This window comes from Diabrotica virgifera, chromosome 1 (genome assembly GCF_917563875.1).
Source record: "Diabrotica virgifera virgifera chromosome 1, PGI_DIABVI_V3a".
Taxonomy (NCBI): domain Eukaryota; kingdom Metazoa; phylum Arthropoda; class Insecta; order Coleoptera; family Chrysomelidae; genus Diabrotica; species Diabrotica virgifera.
Window position 1 is genome coordinate 30,554,031 of NC_065443.1, and position 22,280 is coordinate 30,576,310.

The following is a 22,280-nucleotide window of genomic DNA, read 5'->3' on the forward strand; positions in this document are numbered from 1 at the left end:
CCTATGCTATTATTAATCTGTTTTTGACCTTTATTCCCACTATAAAATTTATAACCCGAAGCATATATAGAAACGGCCCAAGAAGTTGTTTGAGGACAAATTCGCTGGTTCAGAAGAAGAATGAAGCAACCGCATATTGCAAAATTCTTAAGAAGAGCAAAAAACGAATTTTTGTTATTAAAATCATAAAGTATGATCAAAATTAGTCATTCACCACACCGTGGTCATGATCTCGAGATATAGGCGTTTTTTGGGGTGTGCCGCTTGTTTATGAAGTAACATAACTTTTTTCCTATTGTATATTTTGACTTAAAATTTTCCAAAAAACTTCTTCATGAATTATATTTTATTGTTGTGTTGGTTAAAATTATAAACTAAAAAGTTTGTCACTCAACTTTTTTAAGTAAACATGAAACTAACGAAATATGATGACAAAATGTTTAGAAACTAACAACTCCTTTTTTAATGTGTTTAAATATTTAGAACAAATCCCATTGATATCTACATACTGCAGAGATTAAACAGTAAAATTTTCAAATGGAAATATTTACAGCGACCAAAGATACAGCGAGGTAAATTTGAAAAATCATCAAAATTGATTTTCGGCATTTTTGTATAAAATTTGATTTTTGAACATGTTCCACCAAATCTAGATATAAATAAACTTCATATTCGGATTCAGCGACCTCGAAAACATAAAAATAGACCAAAATTGGTCATTCACCTTAAATTTGATTTTCATGGTCGGCATAAAGATTGCTGCTGCTCGACTAATATATAGATAAAGAAGTATTTTTTTTATTGTATTCCTATGAGAATTCGAGAATCTGGTCAAGATTGGAGCGCTGTAAAACCTAGATAATAAATAAAATTAAACAACTTTATAGCCAAAGTTGTTCATTGAAAAATCCTCTACAAAATCGCTATGTTATTTTATTGTGAAATGAACGGAAAAAAGTTATAACCTCCAAAAGGAAACTTCTTACAAAATTTTCTCATATTTTTATTTATAACTTTTTTGTTGGTCACTTGACGATAAAAAGTAATAGATATAAAATTGTAGAAAATTTAATTTGCTACATTTTATGTGCAATTAAATTTTCTGTAGGATTGCTAGTTTAGAAGATACAGCGCGAAAACCCTTTGCACCCCTTTTTCAAATATGGCAGCCGGGGGACAAGGGCGGCGACCCCAAAAACTTGAACTTGAGCTTCTACTGAACCCCCTACACATAAAAAAAATAAAATGGATTCCTCTAAGAAATGCAACCTAAATGTAACATTTTAATGGAGTACGTTTAAATTTTTCAAAAATATTTATTAGTTTTCTCAGGATTCGAAAAAAATTAATCCTATTTAAATAGCATTGAAGTCGAAAGTTCGTACCCATCCCCTTAAACTGTCTTTCATTTCATGTACACAATATTATGTAAATATATTACTTACTCTCTTTTTGTATTAAATTACATATTTACAAAATGTTTAATGTCATTAAAAAGTTTATTAACGAATTTACATCTTAGGCAACAGTAACAAAGTACCAACTTTCTTTTTGCTCGGTACATGTCGCATTATCTATCCACGCTACTCATCGTTCCTGTACATTTCGTTAGTTAAGCTAATGCGGTGGCACTTGTGATGGTCTTATTATTTAACTTGGGACAACCATGTACAATTAAGTATGTTAATTTCAGATCATTAGCGGTTATATGTATCATTTTATCAGTCGTTGAATATGTATTATTTAAAGGAAGTGTTGTTTATGGACGAGTTTGTGTGACTTTAAGGAAGTTATAACTTTAGAGGAATATTTTGTTCTGTTTCAGTAAATTGAAATGTTTATTGTTTGCTTTTGGACAGAATAACAAGCATCAGGGTTGAACAGTAAAAATCATCAATATTCACTCGATAAAGAAATGTCAGCACCATAATAATAGCGTTGCAATATTCACTCGATAAAGAAATGTCAGCACCATAATAATAGCGTTGCAAGTGTAATGTGGAAGAATCAAACAAAAAATATGAACGCTATGACTACTTTAGTAGAATCGAAAGAATCATACAAAATGAGTGAATAAAAACCCTAAAACAAAAAAAATTTTGCAGCTGGATAAATCACAACGAAACTTTTTGTATTCGATACGTAAGAGCATTATAAAACTTTGTAAACAAAAATGATGATGGCGAAATAAAAATTGCATTATTGAACAAAAAAAAATCAAAAATAAATAACCATTTTCAATTTCGTTGCAAAACGAAAATACAGTTAAACCATATTCTAGTCCAATCAGAGAGTGCAGCAAGCACCTCTACCGGTTTCGAAACTTATTAGTCTCTCATCAGGAGGCACATATGCTGCTCTCCCTGATCCAACCAAAACAAACCCCAGCGTGCAGTCCCGGATTGCGACGAACGAAATGGCCCTAGCGACAACTGCTACAACAAGACCAAGTTTTCACTCTAATGGCATATAAAACAACATAATGCTATTCTACACCCCACCAGAATGAAAACAATGGGAACCTTCTCTGGTTACACCTCCGAGGCTTCTACAATATGCAAGCCATACGGATGCTGAGACTAAGGAAGATGAGCGAATTCTACAATTTACAATCTCATCTTCCTTAGTCTCAACATCCGTATGGCTTGCATATTGTAAAAGCCTCGGAGGTGTAACCAGAGAAGGTTCCCATTGTTTTCATTCTGGTGGGGTGCAGAATAGCACTATGTTGTTTTATATGCCATTAGAGTGAAAACTTAGTCTTTTTGTTAGCAGTTGCCGCTAGGGCATCTATGCCATTTCGTTCGTTGCAATCCGGGACTGCAGACTGGGGTTTGTTTTGGTTGGATCAGGGAGACCAGTATATGTGCCTCCTGATGAGAGACTAATAAGTTTCGAAACCGGTAGAGGTGCTTGCTGCACTCTCTGATTGGACTAGAATATGGTTCGGCTGTATTTTCGTTTTGCAACGAAATTGAAAATAGTTATTCATTTTTGATTTACATTTACTCTGATTGGAGTACGAAGGGAACCATTCTCGTTGGAACTTTAAAGCGCTGAGCAGATGGGACGTGAATTGTAAATTGTAGAATTCCCTCATCTTCCTTAGTCTCAGCATCCGTATGGCTTGCATATTGTAGAAGCCTCAGGTATAACCAGAGAAGGTTCCCATTGTTTTCATTCTGGTGGGGTGTAGAATAGCATTATGTTGTTTTATATGCCATTAGAGTGAAAACTTAGTCTTAAAAAAAAATCATTTTCGAAGTGAGGAAATATAATTTTGTAACTCGGAAATAATTGACGAAAATGAGTTCAATTTAGTCGCAGAACACTATTATCATGTCGGGATTGTATCCCGAGTTACCCTTGAGTAAATACCCCCGTTACTCGGGGGCTTCTTGGGGTTGCTGAATGCTAATGTCATGTCGGCAATGGTCTCCGAGACACCTGGTGCACATAACGCTGGTACCTAGGATTAATGTGATTCCTAATACATTTCCAGTGAAAATAATAACTCTTTGATAAGTGTTGGCCGATAAAAATTATTTTTATATGAGTGTCCACGAAGATTATAACTCCCAAAATATTAATAACGAAAAGATTTAGTTCATAATAGATGCCGACGAAAACAATTATTTCCCTTTCTGTTTCTGCCGACGAAAACAATTATTTCTGAGAACTTTTTAGTAATTATAATTTTCGTGGACCCACAAACAGAAATGATGATTTTTGCTGATATTCCTCAAAAAATAAATTTTTTCGCTAACACTTTATTACGGATTATAATTTTCACAATTATATAATCGAAATTAATATTTTTCGCGGCGTTCATTGAAAGTTCTACTCCTAACGGCATTTTTTGGAGCTATATTTTTCGTAGGCGGCGGCAATAATAGGTCTCATCTGGAGTTTTGTGGAAATTAGACACAAAATCGGTGAAAACTCATTACTCGGGGGGTTTTTGGGGACGCTGACGACGAATATTATGCCTTCTGGTGCTCAGAAAGTGCCTGATCTCCTGGAGTTTAGTACAAATTAGATTACATACATTAATCAGTTTGATACAGGACATTAGATACAAAATGAGTGTGCAAATTCGTTAATCGGGGGGTTTTTTGGGGTCGCTGATTATGAATATTTTGACGGTGGTGGTCTCCGACGCATCTGGTGACCAGGAAAGGCATAATCCCCTGCAGAAAGTCTCATATAAAATCAGGGCAAACTCGTTACTCGGAGGTTTTTGTAATTGCTTAACAGTTACATATATCAAGTATCGATTTTCCATTAAACTACTCTTTAGACGAGTCTCCACATGGGTACCAGGTGTTTTCGGAGACCATTAACGACAGAAGATTCGTATCCAGTGATCCCCAAAAACCTTGAAGTAACGAGTTTCCACTAATATTATATCGAATTTCTACAAAACTCCAGGAGACGAGATCTGTCCTGGTCACCAAATGCATCAGAGACCATCGTCGTCATGATATTTGTGATCAGCGACCCCAAAAACCCCCGATTAATGACTTTGCACACTGATTTTGTATCGAATTTTCATAAAACTCCAGACGAGGCCCATTATGGGCCACAGGTGTCAAGGAAACCATCGCGATCATTATATTTGTGTTCAAGCGATCCCAAAAACTCCCGAGTACTAATATTGAACTCATTTCTTTCAAATATTTCCGAATTACAAATTTAACATTCTTCCTCACTTCAAAACGCCTTTTGAAAATGCATTTTCCTTGTTCAATAATGCAAGTTTCATTTCGTCATCATCATTTTTGTTCATAAAGTTACCTAAGGCGCTCACGAATCGAATGCAAAAAACTTTCATTGAGATATTTATACAACTGCAAAAATGTGGTAAGTTTATTGCTTCATTTCCTTGCCTAAGTATAAATCTACTTTTGTCCAATAAGAAACAAACCTTTAAGATATTTTTAACTTTTTTTAACATCCTCTTAGTTATCCTGGTAGATTCATTTTTTATTTATTTATATTTGTTTGATGTTAATTTGTATAACGGATGTTTGTTTATGCCGTACTCCTTTAAATTGAACTTGAAGCTTCTTTTATGGAGGGACACCCACTCTATACGGTTATAACGGCTTGTATGATGTTTATGAAGGCATAAATAAGTCTTTAGCTGTTGAAAATACCAAATTTTCATATCCTACGTTTTTTATTGTTGGCGATTTTCTTAAAAAGCATGTGTACAAATTATGTCATCGGAAATAATCAGCAAGTAACGATTTTCTAGATTATTCCAGTTAATAATGGATAATGGACCATGATAGTGTGACGTCAAAACGTCAAAAATTTTCCAAACACGTTGTGTCTAGGGTATACGCTACCGTGTACGCAAATAAAAAAGTTAGGTAGAATTAAACGTCATAACAAATATTTTTCTATCAAACAAACACTAAACATATCAAAATAGCGTGTATCAAAATATACAGTCACTGCCCACCTAGACACAACGTGTTTGGAAAACTTTTTTTGACGTCACGACTATCACGGTCTATTACGTTTCAGTCAATTATACTCACCAGATACAAATTTCACCATTCTCATATTTCTTGGTTGTTGATCAGAATAGGCTGGTTGTGTCTGGTGCCAAATCGCATTTCTTTTGGTTTGTTGATGTTTATTTCTAGACCAACTTTCATTGATTATTCTTGTAATCTCTACTCGGAGCTGCATGTTATGTTTGGTATGTACTAAAAAGCATAATTATATCAGTGTAATCTTGCTGTCCGTTAATCCCCAGTAAATTAAAGCCCTGTAAATTAGCCCTAAAGGCTTATTAACTATTGCCTTGCAGTCTTTACATTCACGTGTATCTCTTTTCTTGTCATAACTGCCCCTAAATTCCAACATAATATCCTTTGCAACATCTATTTCTAAAACTTTATGCTCCATGTATCGCTTCTCATTCACTCGTGTATTGATCCACAATGCACTAAAATTACCTTCTACTAGTAGTTCTCCGAATGTGTTATAAGCTTTTCTTTCATTCTCACTCATACCGACTTGAATAGCTTGGACACACAACATTCAAAACTTCTATTTCTTACAACTACTACTACTTTGTCTTTCATTTTTCTATCAGAATTTATACTATTGTAATTGTTAATATTTAATCAGATTGTGCAAAAATAGGCACAGAAAGCCTAAACACATATCTACATAGCTGTACTATGTCTATAGGTTTTTTTTAGGGTTTCTACAACTTAACCCGGTCTTAAAAACATTTCTGTACCTTACAGTAGGGGAGGCAAGTATGTTCAATTTGCAGTTACTCGATCGTTATGGGACCTATTGGGTTGTTAAGATTAGGTCCTAAAACCAAAAAAATTAAGTTTTTCATTTTAGTGGGGACTTTCCATTTTTTAATTTCATTTTCCATTTTCAAAAATCGTTTTTACAGATTATAGCGCCTTACTTACTTACTAAGGGCCGGTTGTTCGAACGCTAATCAAAAATGGAATCAACTGATCATTATTTAATTACTGTCACCAACTGTCAATGTCAACTTTGTTTGGGTTGCTGAAAACATAATTGATTACAATTATGAGATTTATTAATCAATTATGTTAATAATTGTTATGTTAATTAATAATTAATCAATCAATCAATTATGTTAATTATCATAATGATAATTAACATAATTAATTACAATCAACTGATTGACGTACGAATGAGGGGTTTTATTATTTGATGGTTGTTAAGGGGACTTAATTATTATAATCAACTTCTTGATTAGCGTTCGAACAACCGGCCCTAACTCTCCGTGGCGTTACAACCCTTCGTGGTCTCATAGCTTTCAGGTCTCCTGAACTTAATAGCTTAGACATACAACATTCAAAACCTCTATTTCTTACAACTTCTACTATTTTCTCTTTCATTTTTCTATCAGAATGTATACCAACTTCATTCCTAATATTACTTTTCCGTACATACCATAATTAGTATCTTTTGCGTATTTCTGTTTCCTCTCGTCCTTTCCACTTTCCAAAGTAAGCAATTTTAACTCTCCTCCATTTAAGCGCATCTACCAACTCTGTATGATGCCCATGATTCCAATACCCTATCCGGATTTTTCTAAACTTTAATGGTGTTCGCCTGAAATAGTTCTCACCTGAAATTACGAACGTAGGCTCTGTTTGCTTCTAGAACATTTTACCTCAGAGAATTCTGAGGTAAATTGACAATTTCTGACATTTGATGCCTGAACCCCTGAACGTATTTTCTATCAGCATCATGTGCTGCACGATTTGGCCAACACACTACCACTGCAATGCAGGCGAGGATTCTAAGGCTTAATGCACATTTGCGTGTTTTCAAGTTGCATGCACGCTGCTTGATTCCAAGCCAAGTTTCCCATCAGTACACGTCAATACTTACACACCAGAAATAAACAGCTGTGTATCTACGTTGAAATCGATCGCGCGGTCAACGTGTACTGAATGATTGACCAGCAGAGACTGCCAAACCGCATGACTTTTTTTAAAGCCGCGTGCACGTGGCGGCGTAGCAGAAACTGGTGTGCTGTCGGTCCACGCGGCTTGCAAGTTACTTGCACGCCGCGGCTCAGCTCGAGTGTGCAGTGAATACATTCAACTCATGTACTGCTGAAGCGCCAGCGAAAGCACGCTGCGAGCAAGCTGCTTGTTTTCAAGCCAAGTTTCTGAATAAACAGCTGTGTATCTACGTTGAAATCGATCGCGCGGTCAATGTGTACTGAATGATTGATCAGCAGAGACTGCCAAACCGCATGACTTTTTTCCAAGCGGCGTGCACGTGGCGGCGTAGCATAAACTGGCGTGCTCTGGGTCCATGCGGTTAGCAGGCCACTTGCAAGCATCTTGCACGCCACGCTGCGAGCAAGCTACGTGCGATCGCTGGCGGTTCAGCAGTAAATGAGTTGAATTTATTCACTGCACACTCGAACTGAGCCGCGGCGTGCAAGTAACATGCAATCCGCGTGGACCGACAGCACACCAGTTTCTGCTACTCCGACACGTGCACGCGGCTTGAAAAAAAGTTATGCGGTTTGGCAGTCTTTTGCTGGGCAATCATTCAGTACCCGTTGACCGCTCGATCGATTTCAATGTAGATACAGAGCTGTTTATTTCTGGCTTGTATTGACCCCGAGAAACCGCTCAAATGTGTGTTGACGGGAAACTTGGCTTGAAAACAAGCAGCTTGCTCGCAGCGTGCACGCAACTTAAAAACACACAAATGTGCATCGAGCCTTAAGGACTGGCGCACAGTATTCAAAATTGAAGGAAACGTGATCGTAAGTACGAAAAAAAATCTGAGAATGTCGAAATTAAGGGGTTTGTTTGTACTACTCATGATGCAACTTCTCAGCAAAAATTGATTTTTTATGTTTGTTAGGGCCAGATGTATTAATGATCAAAAGTACAAAATTCAATATAATTTTATACATCAAACTTAAATCCTCAGAGGCTGCCTTTTACTTTTATTATTACTTCATTTATGTGGATAGCTAATATAAAAGTAATTATTTGAGATAAAAGTACATACTTTAAAGATTAAAATAGCATAGTTAGCTTCACGAAAAGGTGATTTTGATATAATCGGCTGTCTAAATACCTATACAATTTTTGATAAAATTAATGTTTGACAGCGTATTACGTTTATTGTGCCATCTTGTGCCACATTAAATCCTTCACTAAATGGAAGATCATAATGTAAGGAATAAAAAAATATATAAGACAAACTGCGCAAAGATGCGCAACTAATAAGTTTGCGATAAAATCATTAGTTTTCGAGATATTTGAAAACAAGTAACGGCACAGATATTTTTCAAATATCTCGAAAACTTATGATTTTATCATTATGAATGAATAATATACTCTTCAGTCTTAACGATAAAATCATTGATTTTAGAGATATTTTTGTAGTTTAAAATTAAACGACACAATACATTAATCAAATATCTGTGCCGTTACATGTTAAACTTCAAATATCTCGAAAACTAATGACTTTATCGTTGCGAATGAAGTGTATGTTATTTACATAGAGAGTATTGGAGAATCGAAAAATTGCGCTAAAATGGCATTTCCGCCAGTGGCGTAGAATTTGGGAAGGGTCAACCATTCACTGTCCCTTGTCGTACGCCTCTGGTAGTAGTCAGAAACGTTTGTTTAACATAATTTTATAGGGTGTACAGTACCTACACTTTGTGCAAAGTATGAAAAGGATACGTTGAAAAGTTTTAAACCACTGAGCAAAAATAGTTTTTAAATTTTTAAATAAAACACCCTGTAATTCTGTAAGGAGCCACATTTTATTTAATTGATTTGGGTTAAATCCTAATATTTTGAGGTCTAGAATCTACAACTCAAAGATTGGACATTCTTAATGAAACACCCTCTATAAGGATATTTTTTAAGTAATTCACCCCCTAATGAAGGGACGAAAACTAAAAAACGACCCCTATTATATATTATATATTCGTTATCCGGTATAATACCTCAAATATTCCAAATTTTCAGCGAGATAACTTTTACAGTTTAAACAAATTTAGTTTCGATCACGTTTTGACCAATTTTAAACACTGTGATGACGTCTCAGCCAACGTATTTTTAGAGCGACTGCACACGTACTTTATATAGTACCTTCTTTTCTTCTTGATGTGTCTATCCGTGACGAAGGTTGGCGATTATCATGGCAATCTTTATCTTATCTACATCAGCGCTGAAAAGCTGCACATATTTTGTATTAAACCAGGTTCTGAGGTTATATAGGATCTCTTCTTCTTCTTCTTCAGCCTGTTTACATCCACTCCTGGACAAAGGCCTCCCCATCAGTTCTCCACTGTTTTTATATCGGATACTAGTAATTAAATATATTAAGGAGAAAAGTTTGACAGCATCACGTCTGGTAGTTGAAAACTATAGGATATGGAGATGCAATGTTTAATTAAAAGATTGACAAAAGCAGAACAATATATTAGTAACAATGGTTTTCTTTAAATATTAAGTGTTTTTTAATTACTTATTTAGAAAATTCCTCTAAAGTTTTTCTTGTGGTCATACAATAAACTGTTCTTTTTGTATGACATACAATAACAACATGAATGTCTACTCCAGACTTTGTTGTCTCTTTTGTTTTAATAATAAATGCTTATAATGAAATTTACTATATCTTTTTTTATTTCGATCAGTGTAATAAAATAATAATCACAGAATGTAAATGTATTGTAAAAACACGTCCCAAATTCTGTTTTAATTGGTGGTTGGGACATCCAGTATACATATTGTAAATAACTTTTTACTAACTCAGTGAGTCATTTAAACACCCAATAGTTATTTTTAACATCGAAATATTAATAATTCTAGAAAACAGTATGAAAATATTGTCACTTATTGAAGGTGCAAATTAATAGATACCATAAAAATAATGTTAAAATTAGATAGATATTAGTATAGTTTACTATTGTTTCTATCGGATCGAGTTGTTTTACTTATATATTATCACTTTATAAACGAATATGAGATAAGGAGTATTGTCATTATTGACTTAAAGTAATATGTAGATTAAGTTGAATAGTGTTTTTTATTTCAAGCTCATTGCGTCTCACTAATATCTCCCCGGCTGTTTTCTGGTGATGGGTAGCCTACAAACTCATCAATTTCAAATTTCAGCCCAAAATGTTAACCCTAACCCTTGTCCCAGGTTTCCCAATTTTTTTTTTGTTATTTCAAAGAGTTTTAATCTATAACTTTTTGTAAGAATACATTACAACTTTTATTTTACATATTATATATGTTTAGAAAAAATCATAGCCCATGATAACAAGTTTAATATGGAGATCAAACCATAATAAATATTACCCATTTTTTGAGTACCTAACTATGAAAATTATTCTCTTTAAAAAGACAACACATTTTTTCATACATCTGAATATAAAGGAAGACACAAAGCTGCTACAAATTGATTTAAATGGAATATAGTAACTACATCAGTCAAAGTTTGTTTAGATACTTGGTCATTTGCCTTTCTGAAATTGGTCAACCACTTTCTGTGATTTATACTTGGTAACACACTTTGCTTGCTTTTTAATTTCAGATATTTCATTGTCTCTCAATAAAAGATAAAAAAGCCTGCAAAGTGTATTACGAGTACTTCAAAATTACAGAAAGTGTTTACAGAAACATCTAAACAAACTTTGACTGATGTAGTTACTATTTTCCATTTAAATCAATCACGCCTTAGGACGTATAAACCTGCCATATCACAAGTTTTACGTGAGTAATTTTTCTTGGTTAACAAATGCATTATCACATGTTGGAATGCATGGGCAATATTTAAAAATGAGTAGGTACTTATCATCACACATCCATTCTCGACATAAATCCATAAATTGTGTAACACTCTTCCACAATGAAGGTAACGCCTAAAGGAATGTGTTATTCCAAACAACAGATTTTCCATTTTTTTAGGGTTATGGCACTGTTGAAGTCGGGGTGCGACATAATTAATCAGGATAGAGAAAACTACTCAATAATGATGTGTTAAGTGGACAAAAATCGAATAACCTATCAAGTTATGCAATGGAGCTCACAAGTAAAAGAGTGAGAGGAAGCACATAGAAAAACGTTTATGACAACAGACCGCAAAATGTGATCAAGTGTATTGAATCCACCTGAATTTATACATACATATATCAATACTTCTGCTTTTTTGTCAACAACATATAATAAGTAAAAGAAAAAGTAGCCTCATTGCTCATTGGTCAACTATAATATGTGACGCACGAGAACAGAATCGCTTATTCAGTTACATGTCATTTTTGTTTATTTGTAACTGGTATGTTTTTAAAACAATGTAAAATATGTCATCACAAAGAATACACAGCTAATAATTCAATTATTTTGTTAGCATATAAACAGAATATTGAGTTTTTTTAGTTGCTGACGATATCGTAATATTCCACCTTTTAACTGTTCGGATAATTTATCTTATTTATTTTTATTGCCGACTGGTCATTTCTATTAATAATTTTTTTATAATTCATTATTACCTGTTAAACACTTTTATATTATTTCAAACCATTTCCATACCAGTTATACTTTGGTCAATAAATATGACAAGGTTTATTTTTAAACTTTTATTAGAACAGGGACTCCTCAACAAATACGAAGGCTCACGACGAACATTATTATTTTATCGTTCAATATTTTCCTGTTCACTCAGCACACAATTCTATGGATGTTGGAAATTATTTATTATCAATATCTTCAGTGTAGGTTTATAGCAGCAATCATCTCGGAATTAGAAGAAAATTTCTTACCGTCGCACAGTGGTTCCAAATGCTGAAAACGTGGTCATGAGGCGAAAAAAGGAGTCCCTATTTAGGGATTTTCATGTTTACAGTTGTTTTCTCATACTATCGTAGAGTCCTAATACGCAGGTATGAAGATCAGACTGAATGTATTCTGATTCACAACAGGAACAAGTGGGCCATGTCCGGGCTTATTTTGGTCGGCAGAGAAAGTGAAAAAGAACGCGTATATTGAAAACGCTGTAAAACGTTTTGTAGTTTATCAATTTTATCGCTGTAAAGCAGATTCTTCTTTTTTAAGTATGTAGTAATGTAAGGTGTAACTTAAATCAATATTTATTAACAATAAATGCCTTAAATTTGTTAATGTATAAATAGTGAAAATATACTTGAAATAATTGAAATTTTGTAAAGATGCATTCAGAAAGTACAAAATTCTGCATAATTCTGCGACTAATGTTTATTAATCTTAAAATATATAGTAAGGAGATACAGAATCACTTTGGTTTAGCTGCCTATAACTGCCTATGCATTTCTGGCAGTTGTTTGAATACAGAAGTGGGAAATGACGCATATTACATGTTTCTGGCGATTGTTGAGTATGTATGGGCAGTTGTACATAAGTAATAGGTTCTGAATATTATACTTCATAAAGAAAGTGTATTGGTAATCAGCAGTTTCAAAAGTCCGTTATAATATAAAATTTTAAACAAAAATGCAGCTAAAATAAAATTTTCGAATTTCTTTCGTTCATATTGGATCCGCCATTTTGTTTAAAAAAAAAGTAAAATTAGATTTGTAATCAGCGACCTTACCTACCAAATTTGATAAAAAATTTTCCTTTTTGATTGATATTTTCAATTTCTTTCCGCCATGTTGGATCCGCCATTTTCTTTTTCAGAAAAAATAAGGCCAGATTCGTAATCAGCGATGCCAAAAAACCATTAAGAACGAAAGTAATTCCAAAATGTATAAACAATATACGCTTTTAAAGGTTCATGACCACGTTTTCGGCATTTGGAACCACTGTGCGTCGTCGAGGTGTTTTGTCAGCTGTGAGCTATTTCTGGGGAATAAGGAAATGGTGCACTAAAATTCATAGTCAAATACAAGAATTTTGGCATATTACTCGCCATTTACATTTTTTTGTTGATTTAGGTTAGTGCAGTGGTCGGCAAAGTGCGGCTCCGGTGCCGCATGTGGCTCTTTGGCTCCTTAGGTGAGGCTCTGCTACAAATATCTACGAAAAGCGCAATAATATGTTCCTTTAAAAAAATTGGTAGGAAAAACATTACATCTTATTCTGATAAATTAGCTTTTATCAAACTTACAAACTTTAGCATTTTTCAAAAATTCTTTTAATGCTACAACTGAGTTGAAATTTTCTCTTTTTGAAATTGGCATTAATAGCTTTGCAATACAATTTCTGGATTAAAAAACAAGGAGGTATGGCGCACTAAATGCGAGCGTCTTTATGTTGAATTGGAAATATTGGAGAAGAAAAAATATCCACAACATAAGAAGTAGTCTGCTTTGAATGACATGGAGAAGAAAGATATGATCATTTTCAACGCTTGAAATAATATTCCTGATTCTTATAATCAGCTAAAAAAGCTCAGGATTGCTGTTCTTTCCCTTTTCGGTTCTACATATCAACATTAAAAAAAATGGATTTTGCGCCAAAATGGATTTTGTAAAAAATACAGTGTTGTAGGAAATGATTAGAAACGAAGATATGGCCCAAAAATGAAAAAACACATTTAATTTTTTGGGGGGTTATGGATGCGGCTAAGGGTTTAAACATTTTTTTGGTCGAATACTTTTTGATGTAGAACATGTTGTTCTTTTATTCTTGGAATATCGCTGGGAGCATTTTTCACTATCTTAACAGACTGATTAGACCCTTTAGTTTTATTTAGCGTAATGAAAGTTTGCTGAACAAGCAAATTTGGCTCCAAATTTTTTTTTAAATTGTTGTAATGTTCATATTTGGCACTTTGGATAAAAAGTTTGCCGACCACTGGATTAGGGGAACGAAAATGTTGAATGGTCGATTAAGAAGACGTCGTATTTATAAAACATTATGAAATATATACCTTTTATTTCCAAAAATACGAGTATATTGTAACGTTCGCCTGCACGTAATACAATATTATTTGATATGGAATAGGTGGTTAAGATTTCATTATAGTTCAATATTACATTTTAAACTGATACTCTATTTTGTATTCCAAGGAAACTTGATACATATGAACATTTGTTTCTTTCGGAGGAACGAAACGCTATACATCTATCTCTTTTTTTTTTGTTTTCCTGTAAATATTCCAGACATTGACAAGGTAAAGATAAAGAACTAAGGTGCGCTTATACGGGTAATTTTTTGAGCAATAATTGCTTGAAAACGCGAATGGATCAATCTGGGGCGATATGCGGAGATTTTAAAAAAATAAGGCAATTGTTTCGGCAATATTACTTCTAATTGTTCCATATATCCAGTGGGTATAGAAATTGCACCATTACAGAGTGGCACATAATAAACCGGATCTCATACTAGTTACTAGGCAAACAACACTAATAAATGTAGCGATACCTAACAGTAATAATTTACATGTAAAATACAACGAAAAGATCGCCAAGTACCGAGATCTGGAAATACAAATAAGGAGACAATGGCTAATGGAAAGTACCCAAACGATACCTATAATTCCCTCTACTACTGGAATCTCTCCAAAGGGCCTCTTAGAGAACATAAAACAGCTGGGTCTTAATGAACATATCTATAAGAAAATGCAGAAAGCGATACTATTCTCAACATCCAGATTCGTAAGAAAATTTTTGGGAAATACTCCGACGTACCAAGTTACCTAGAGCTCTATAACACGGAAAGAGTCTCACCATAGTTCAATTCTTTTGATACCGTATGTATCTGGGATGAGTGAGTTTTCCCCCTAGAAGAGGGAGTCTGGCTAAATCTCGGATAATAATATCTAATATACACTGCGCGTCAGAGAAAACGGGCACTCCAAAAAATGGGTCATTTTTGATGTTTCGTATCTCCTAAACCTGTTGTCCAATTTAAGTAATTTTTTTAATATGTCGTAGCCTTATTCTTTAACAATATCGCTGTAATAATATTGTTGCTAAATAGGTAAATTTTCATTGTATACCGGGTGTACGAATCAAACTGTGTTTTTTTCTCAAAGTTCGCAACACCCTGTGGAATATTCTAGCATTTATAAAATACTAAAATTAAAACTCAACTATAGCCTCAGGTTTTCTTCTGTTCTTTTATTCATTCGCTTATGTTGGATAATAAAAAAGTTAGGTACTTTAACAACTAGCCATGTTCTTCATCAGTACAGGGTGTTTCTAAATAAGTACGACAAACTTTAAGGGGTAATTTTGCATTCAAAAATAATAACAGTTTGCTTTATAATCGTATGTTCGCAAATGCTTCGTTTCCGAGATACGGGATGTTGAATTTTTCTTACAAACTGACGATTTATGTTATTGCTTTAAAACCGGTTGAAATATGCAAATGAAATTTGGTGGGTTTTAAAACGTAGTTATGCACATTTTTTGACATACAATTAAGAATTTTATATTCACCATTACGCATACGGGTAATATGATCGTCATATTACCCATAAGCGCGCCAATGTTGAATATAAAATTATTAATTGCATGTCAAAAAATGCGCAATAACTATCTCTTAGAACCTACCAAATTTCATTTGCATATCTCAACCGGTTTTAAAGCAATAAAAAAATCATCAGTTTGTAAGAAAAAAATTAACATCCCGTATCTCGGAAACGAAGCATGGGCGGACATATGTTTATAAAGCAAACGGTCATTATTTTTTCATGCAGAATTACCCCTTAAAGTTTGTCGCACTTATTTAGAAACACCCTGTACTGATGAAGAGCATGGCTAGTTGATAAAGTACCTAACTTTTGTATTATCCAACATAAGCGAATGAATCAAAAAACAGAATGTTAGAAAACCTGAGGCTATAGTTGGGTTTTAATTTCAGTATTTTATAAATGCTAGAATATTCCACATAGTGTTGCGAACTTTGAGAAAAAAAAACACAGTTTGATTGGTACACCCGGTATACAATGAAAATTTACCTATTTATAGTCCGTTCTTTAACGGTAAAATATTGCAAAACCTCTAAATTTTAAAGAATCGCTTGGATTGACATGAAATTTGGCATACACATAGCTAACAAGTCAAAGAAAAAAAGTGATATTGTGCCGATATGTGCTTTTGCCCTGGGGGTGGTTTTCACCCCTTCTTGGGGGGTGAAAAAATATTCGTCCAAAGAAAGTCAGGAAATGGATAAACTGGCTAGTCAGAGTGGAGCCAAACCTCAGTTGGCGTGCCTAGGCATGCCGGTCGAGGGGCAAATTCATCATCAGCCCCCCTCGTCATCGATCTAGCACTCTTTCACTGGTTGGTCGCACCCGCGCTCCGAATCGCTGATCCGACCAACCAGTGATGTTCGGCTCTTTTTGCTGTGATGTTTCAGCAGACAATATCGGCGTGTTAGTATTATCGCTCGCACCCGTTGCGTAGCTACGCCACTCCCAAGAGAAATGCTCTGACATTAAAAATTAGCGAGGTAAAATAATAAATAGTGGACCCCTTACGAGAACCGGTCAAAAATGGCGTGAAGCGCCGACATTCACAATAACATAAAGACATGCACATAACATTAATTAGTCTTAGTGGGTAAAGTTTAAAAATATGACCCTGACGAAACGTATATGATGACTCGGAATTTGTTCCATAAGTACACTCATGTTAGGACTTCATGAAGTGACTATGAATGAACAGGCTGCCTTGAATGGTCTTTAGAATGAGATTCCTAATGTCTAGCCGTGATAGACTAAGAATTCGCTGAATCTTCGAATTCGATTGACACCAAGTACCTCTTGCCCCTATTATGAGAGGTGCCATGCAGATGATTTTCCCAGGATACCGGGCTTGCATGGTCTGAAGGAATAAAGGCTCCGTATATTTCGCCGTCTTATGTGCGGCGGCGACACTTAACGGATCTGGGCCTTCCCAGTGAACGCCAACGTCTGCAACCAGTACTCTGTCACCCAGCACAGCGACAAAATCAGGTATTTTTAACTCGCCACTCGGCATTGTAATCCGAGGCTCAACCTCACATAACCACCCTTTCTTTTCGGTTGTCTTTCGTAGATAAGAAACGAGCTGGTCGTGTCTCTTACATCTTTGCCAATGTGCCCTAGAGCACTTTTGCAAGACGTGACTAAGAGACTCGTTTCTGTCACATCCCATTCTACATCGCCGTAGGTGTGGTGGATTTGATGGGATGCCCTTCGTTGGTAGAAGGTTTCCTCGCAGCTGTATTGCTTTAACATAATCTCGCCCCGACCAGTAGGGAGGTGGATTATGGATCCAGGCTGAGCTCTCACTGTGGCTGGACCCTTGAGCAAGACCGTTACCGCAATAGCCAGTGCCTTTAAGTAACTTTTGTTCTATAGAGTTTTTTCACTAAGTCAATACTTTTCGAGTTATTTGGCAGTGAATATGTTCATTTTTTCAACAAAATAACCACGCTTTTAGACGGTTTTTCGCAAATAACTCAAATTGTAAGTATTTTGTCGAAAAAACATTCTTAGCAAAAATATAGCCTGTAAATAATTTTAAAAAATGGTGTATATATCACGTCTCTACACCTAGTAGAAGCAGAGTTATAGCTAATGAAAAATAGGTTCATATTCGTCAAATTCGAAATGGAATACTTTAACGTGAAATAACCAAAAATAAGCACATTTCGGGGAATACTCATTACAAATTATTTAAAGTGTTTAAAAAAAGCTTCATTTTTGTTTTATAAAAAAAAATTTCTAGCATCAAAATTAAACAAGTTACGCTCAAAATAAAGTTAGTCCCTTTTGGTTTTGGTAAAAAAATGGAGAAAATCACCCCCTAATTAGTATCTCAAATGAACGTAATCGTTACGACTTCACAAGTTTCTTGACTCGTGTATATTACATATATTGTTTATATGATCTGTAAGTTTCATCGGTTCAAAGTCCTTATTATTGAAAGGGCTGTAGTTAAAAGGGGTTGAACGAGTCACTGATCACGAATGTATGCAAATTTAGAAACACCAAATCTTAATCAATTTTTGTCTAACAGAAAAACAAAAAAAATACATGATATTCAGAAAAGTAAATCTGAATTTTTTTGTTTTTCGAGATTTTTGGTATCTCTAACAATTTTTAAGTTATTTTGAAAAAAAGCATATTTTTCAAAATTTACATTTTTAAAAATTTTACTTTGAAACCAAATTTTTTCAAAAATAAGCACTTTGAATCGATGAAACTTACAGATCATATAAACACAACATAAGTAAAATAATTTGTGGAGCGGTAACGATTAATTTCATTTAATTTGCTAATTAGGGGGTGGTCTTTATTTTGAGTGTAACTTGCTTAAATTTAATACTAGAAACTGTTTGTAAAAACAGAAATAAAGCTTTTTTTAAACACTTTAAAAAAGTTATAATAGGTTTTCCCCAAAAAGTGCTTAATTTTTTAAATATTTTACGTCGAAATATTCTATTTGAAATTTGGTGAATATGAATATATTTTTCATTGGCTATAACTCTGGTTCTACGAGATCCAGAGACCTAACGCGTACACGATTATTTTTACTTTTTTATAGGCTATATTTTTGCTAAGATCGTTCTTTTCGACAAAATACTTACTTTTTGAGTTATTTGCGAAAAACCGTCTAAAAATGTGGTTATTTTGTTGAAAAATGAACATATTCACTCGCAAATAACTCGAAAAGTGTTGACTTGGCGAAAAAGCTCTATAGAACAAAAGTTACTTAAAATTAGTCAGTTTACCCATTTCCGGACTTATTTTGGACATATATTTTTTCACCCCCAAGTGGGAGTGAAAGTCACCCCCAGGGTAAAAGCACACATCGGCACAGCATCACTTTTTTTCTTTGACATGTAAGCTATACGTATGCCAAATTTCATGTCAATCCAAGCGGTTCTTTAAAATTTAGAGCAAAAACCGTGAAAGAATGGACTATTAGCAACAATCTTATTACAGCGATATTGTTAAATAATAAGGCTCTCACATATTAAAAAAATTACTTAAATCGGCCAACAGGTTTAGGAGATACGAGACATAAAAAATGACCTATTTTTTGGGGTGTCCGTTTTCTCTGACGCGCAGTGTAGTACATATTGCATTTTTGCCGGGGAGATTCTTTCGAATTGTTTCAGCCTCAATTCCATCTTTAATCCTGTTTCGTGTAACTAGTGTCGATTCGCTCTCTAGTCCGGGGGACCGACGGCTTTACGTACTCTCCGAAATACGGTGACGGCTCGTATAATTTTTAGAAATTAAAAATTTCGTTGTAGGTGCCGTGAATTGAACTCATGCTTTCCAAATTGGTATGCCAATATGAATATGTTAGCCGCAGAGGTACCATACAATTGTTTAAAAATTCTACCTCAAGAGTGAGAATTTTTACCTTATTATGACTACAAATGATGTCGGAATTATTACATTCACTAATGGTCATGCAATTACTTTTTTGTATTACAGCATTCTTTCTTATCTCTTGTTTATTTATTAAAATTAACATTATCAAGATAATACGTTAACGGAGCTAAGAGCTAAGTAACGGTTATATTATTATGTCATTAAAATTTATTTTCTTTCAAAATAATACGAAATGATTCATACTGGATTCTGGAATTATTAATATATTAACTCATTACTTGGCTGTCCCATGCCTACGCAGCATCAACACATTTAACTAACTTCGCTTTACTGTCTCTATCTCTTACAGCAACACTCTCCGTCCACAGAGTCCTCTTCTTCCCCCAAAAAGTACACACCCACATCCCCAAACGGAAACTCCGACACACCGCCCCCTCTCCCGAAAAGAAATAACCCTAACATACGTCAAAGGGCCTCGACAGATCCTAACAAACGTACCTTGCCATACATTAACGGCAAAGTGCCTTTGGATGTTAACTTCATCAATAACGAAATTAACGCTAACACGCCTAAGAGTCCTCAGAGGAAAACTAAACCACCAGTAGGTCCTTTGGTGCTCAGTTCCTCTGAAAAACCTCCTCCTTTGCCTCCCAGATCCTCACATTCCGCTCCTGTTCCCTTGGAGGACGCGGTCAACTCGATAAATAAACAAATGTCGTATCCGTTAGTGGCTACATGTGCTACATTAGTAAATGATGTAAGTAACCTTGTGAGTTTCTTGTTTATATTTTTATTTATTTATATCAAGTTTCTTGTAATGGCGAATTGAGGAATTGTTTTATTTATGTTTGCACGAGTAATCTGCTCAACTGTCACACTGAAAGGTAGAAACAGTTCTAGTCGTTTCAATGATAAGCTCTATTACTAATAGATTGGCCGACACGTGCATATTCCTACAGTTAGAATATTTCACCACAAAAAATCTGCAAAGGAAATTACTTTTTTTTCTATTTTGTGCCTCCTTTATTCAGATGGACTTACCCAAGTTTTTTTATGTATTTTGACCCGTAGAACACGAATTTTTTGGGTAACAGTTGATCCGGATGTCGATAAGATTGTTATAAACAAAGAACTTGAGAAATTACATAACAGCGATTTCTCACAAAACAAAACTTTTTTTTGTATTTTTGGGTCATTCTAAGCAAAAAATGTTCCTACAAGTTTTTTCGTAGGATGCATAGTTTTCGAGATAAACGCAGTTAAACTTTCAAAAAATCGAATAATTGCAATTTTTGAACCCGAATAACTTTTGATTGAAAAATAAAATAGCAATTCTGCTTACCGAATTTAAAAGTTTAAGTCAAATTATATCGGTTTTGATTATTTGCATTGCTAAAAATTTATTTTTTTATTGTTAAACAAAGCTATAAACACATAGTGTTTTTCGTGCCTAATACATGCGTTTTAACGCATGCTATGTAGAAATTGCCTCGCTTGCACTTGTACCTACTCTACCTACTCGTTCGATTTTAAATGAGAAATCATTGAAAACATCACTCAAGCACTAGGTAGCTTTGTTTAACAATAAAAAAATCAATTTTTAGCAATGCAAATAATCAAAACCGATATACCTAATTTGACTTGAATTGTCCAATGCGGTAAGCAGAATTGCTATTTTGTTGTTTTCACCTAATTTTGAAAAAATGTGAAAACTTTGAACTATCCACGTCCGTCTGTCTGTCTGTGATCACAACTCCTCCGTCAATATACCAGCTAGAATGACAAATGAGGTGTCAAATGAAAGCTTATAATCCAAGGATGGTACTAAAGGTGAGAAATTTTACCTAGGCTGTCTGACCGTCGGTCTGTCCGACCGCAAATATAACTCCTCCGTCCTTATACCAGCTAGAATGACAAATGAGGTGTCAAATGAAAGCTTATAATCCAAGGATTGTACTAAAGGTGAGAAATTTTAGTTAAGCTGTCTGTCCGTCGGTCTCTCCGACCGCGAATATAACTCCTACGTCATTGCATCAGGTAGAATGACAAATGAGGTGTCAAATGAAAGCTTATAATCCAAGGATGGAAATAAAGATGAGAAATTTGACCTAGGCTGTCTGTGCGTCTGTCCGTCCGACTGAGAATATAACTCCTCCGTCATTTTACCAGGTAGAATGACAAATGAGGTGTCAAATGAAAGCTTATAATCCAAGTATGGTAATAAAGGTAAGAAATTTTACCTAGGCTGTCTGTCCGTCCGACCGCGAATATAATTCCTTCGTCATTTTACCAGGTAGAATGAAAAATGAGATGGCAAATGAAAGCTTATAATCCAAGGATGGTACTAAAGGTGAGAAATTTGACCTAGGCTGTCTGTCCGTCCGACTGCGAATATAAGTCCTCCACTATAACAGGCAGAATGACAAGAAAGTTGAGAAACTTGACATAGGACTTCC

The 22,280-nt window shown here is 34.6% G+C and overlaps 1 protein-coding gene across 5 annotated transcripts in view; it reads left to right on the top strand.

Annotated features, from left to right (window-relative positions):
* LOC114328206 (rho guanine nucleotide exchange factor 11) overlaps positions 1 to 22,280 on the top strand; it is a 767,005-nt gene that overhangs the window by 129,146 nt on the left and 615,579 nt on the right. For 4 of the 5 annotated variants that reach the window (XM_028276988.2, XM_028276990.2, XM_028276989.2 and 1 more), the window contains exon 6: positions 20,174 to 20,581. The exons of the other annotated variant lie outside the window; for it this stretch is intronic. In XM_028276988.2, the coding sequence (XP_028132789.2) occupies positions 20,174 to 20,581 (408 nt within the window). The remainder of the gene's footprint in view (positions 1 to 20,173; positions 20,582 to 22,280) is intronic. 5 annotated transcript variants of the gene reach the window in all.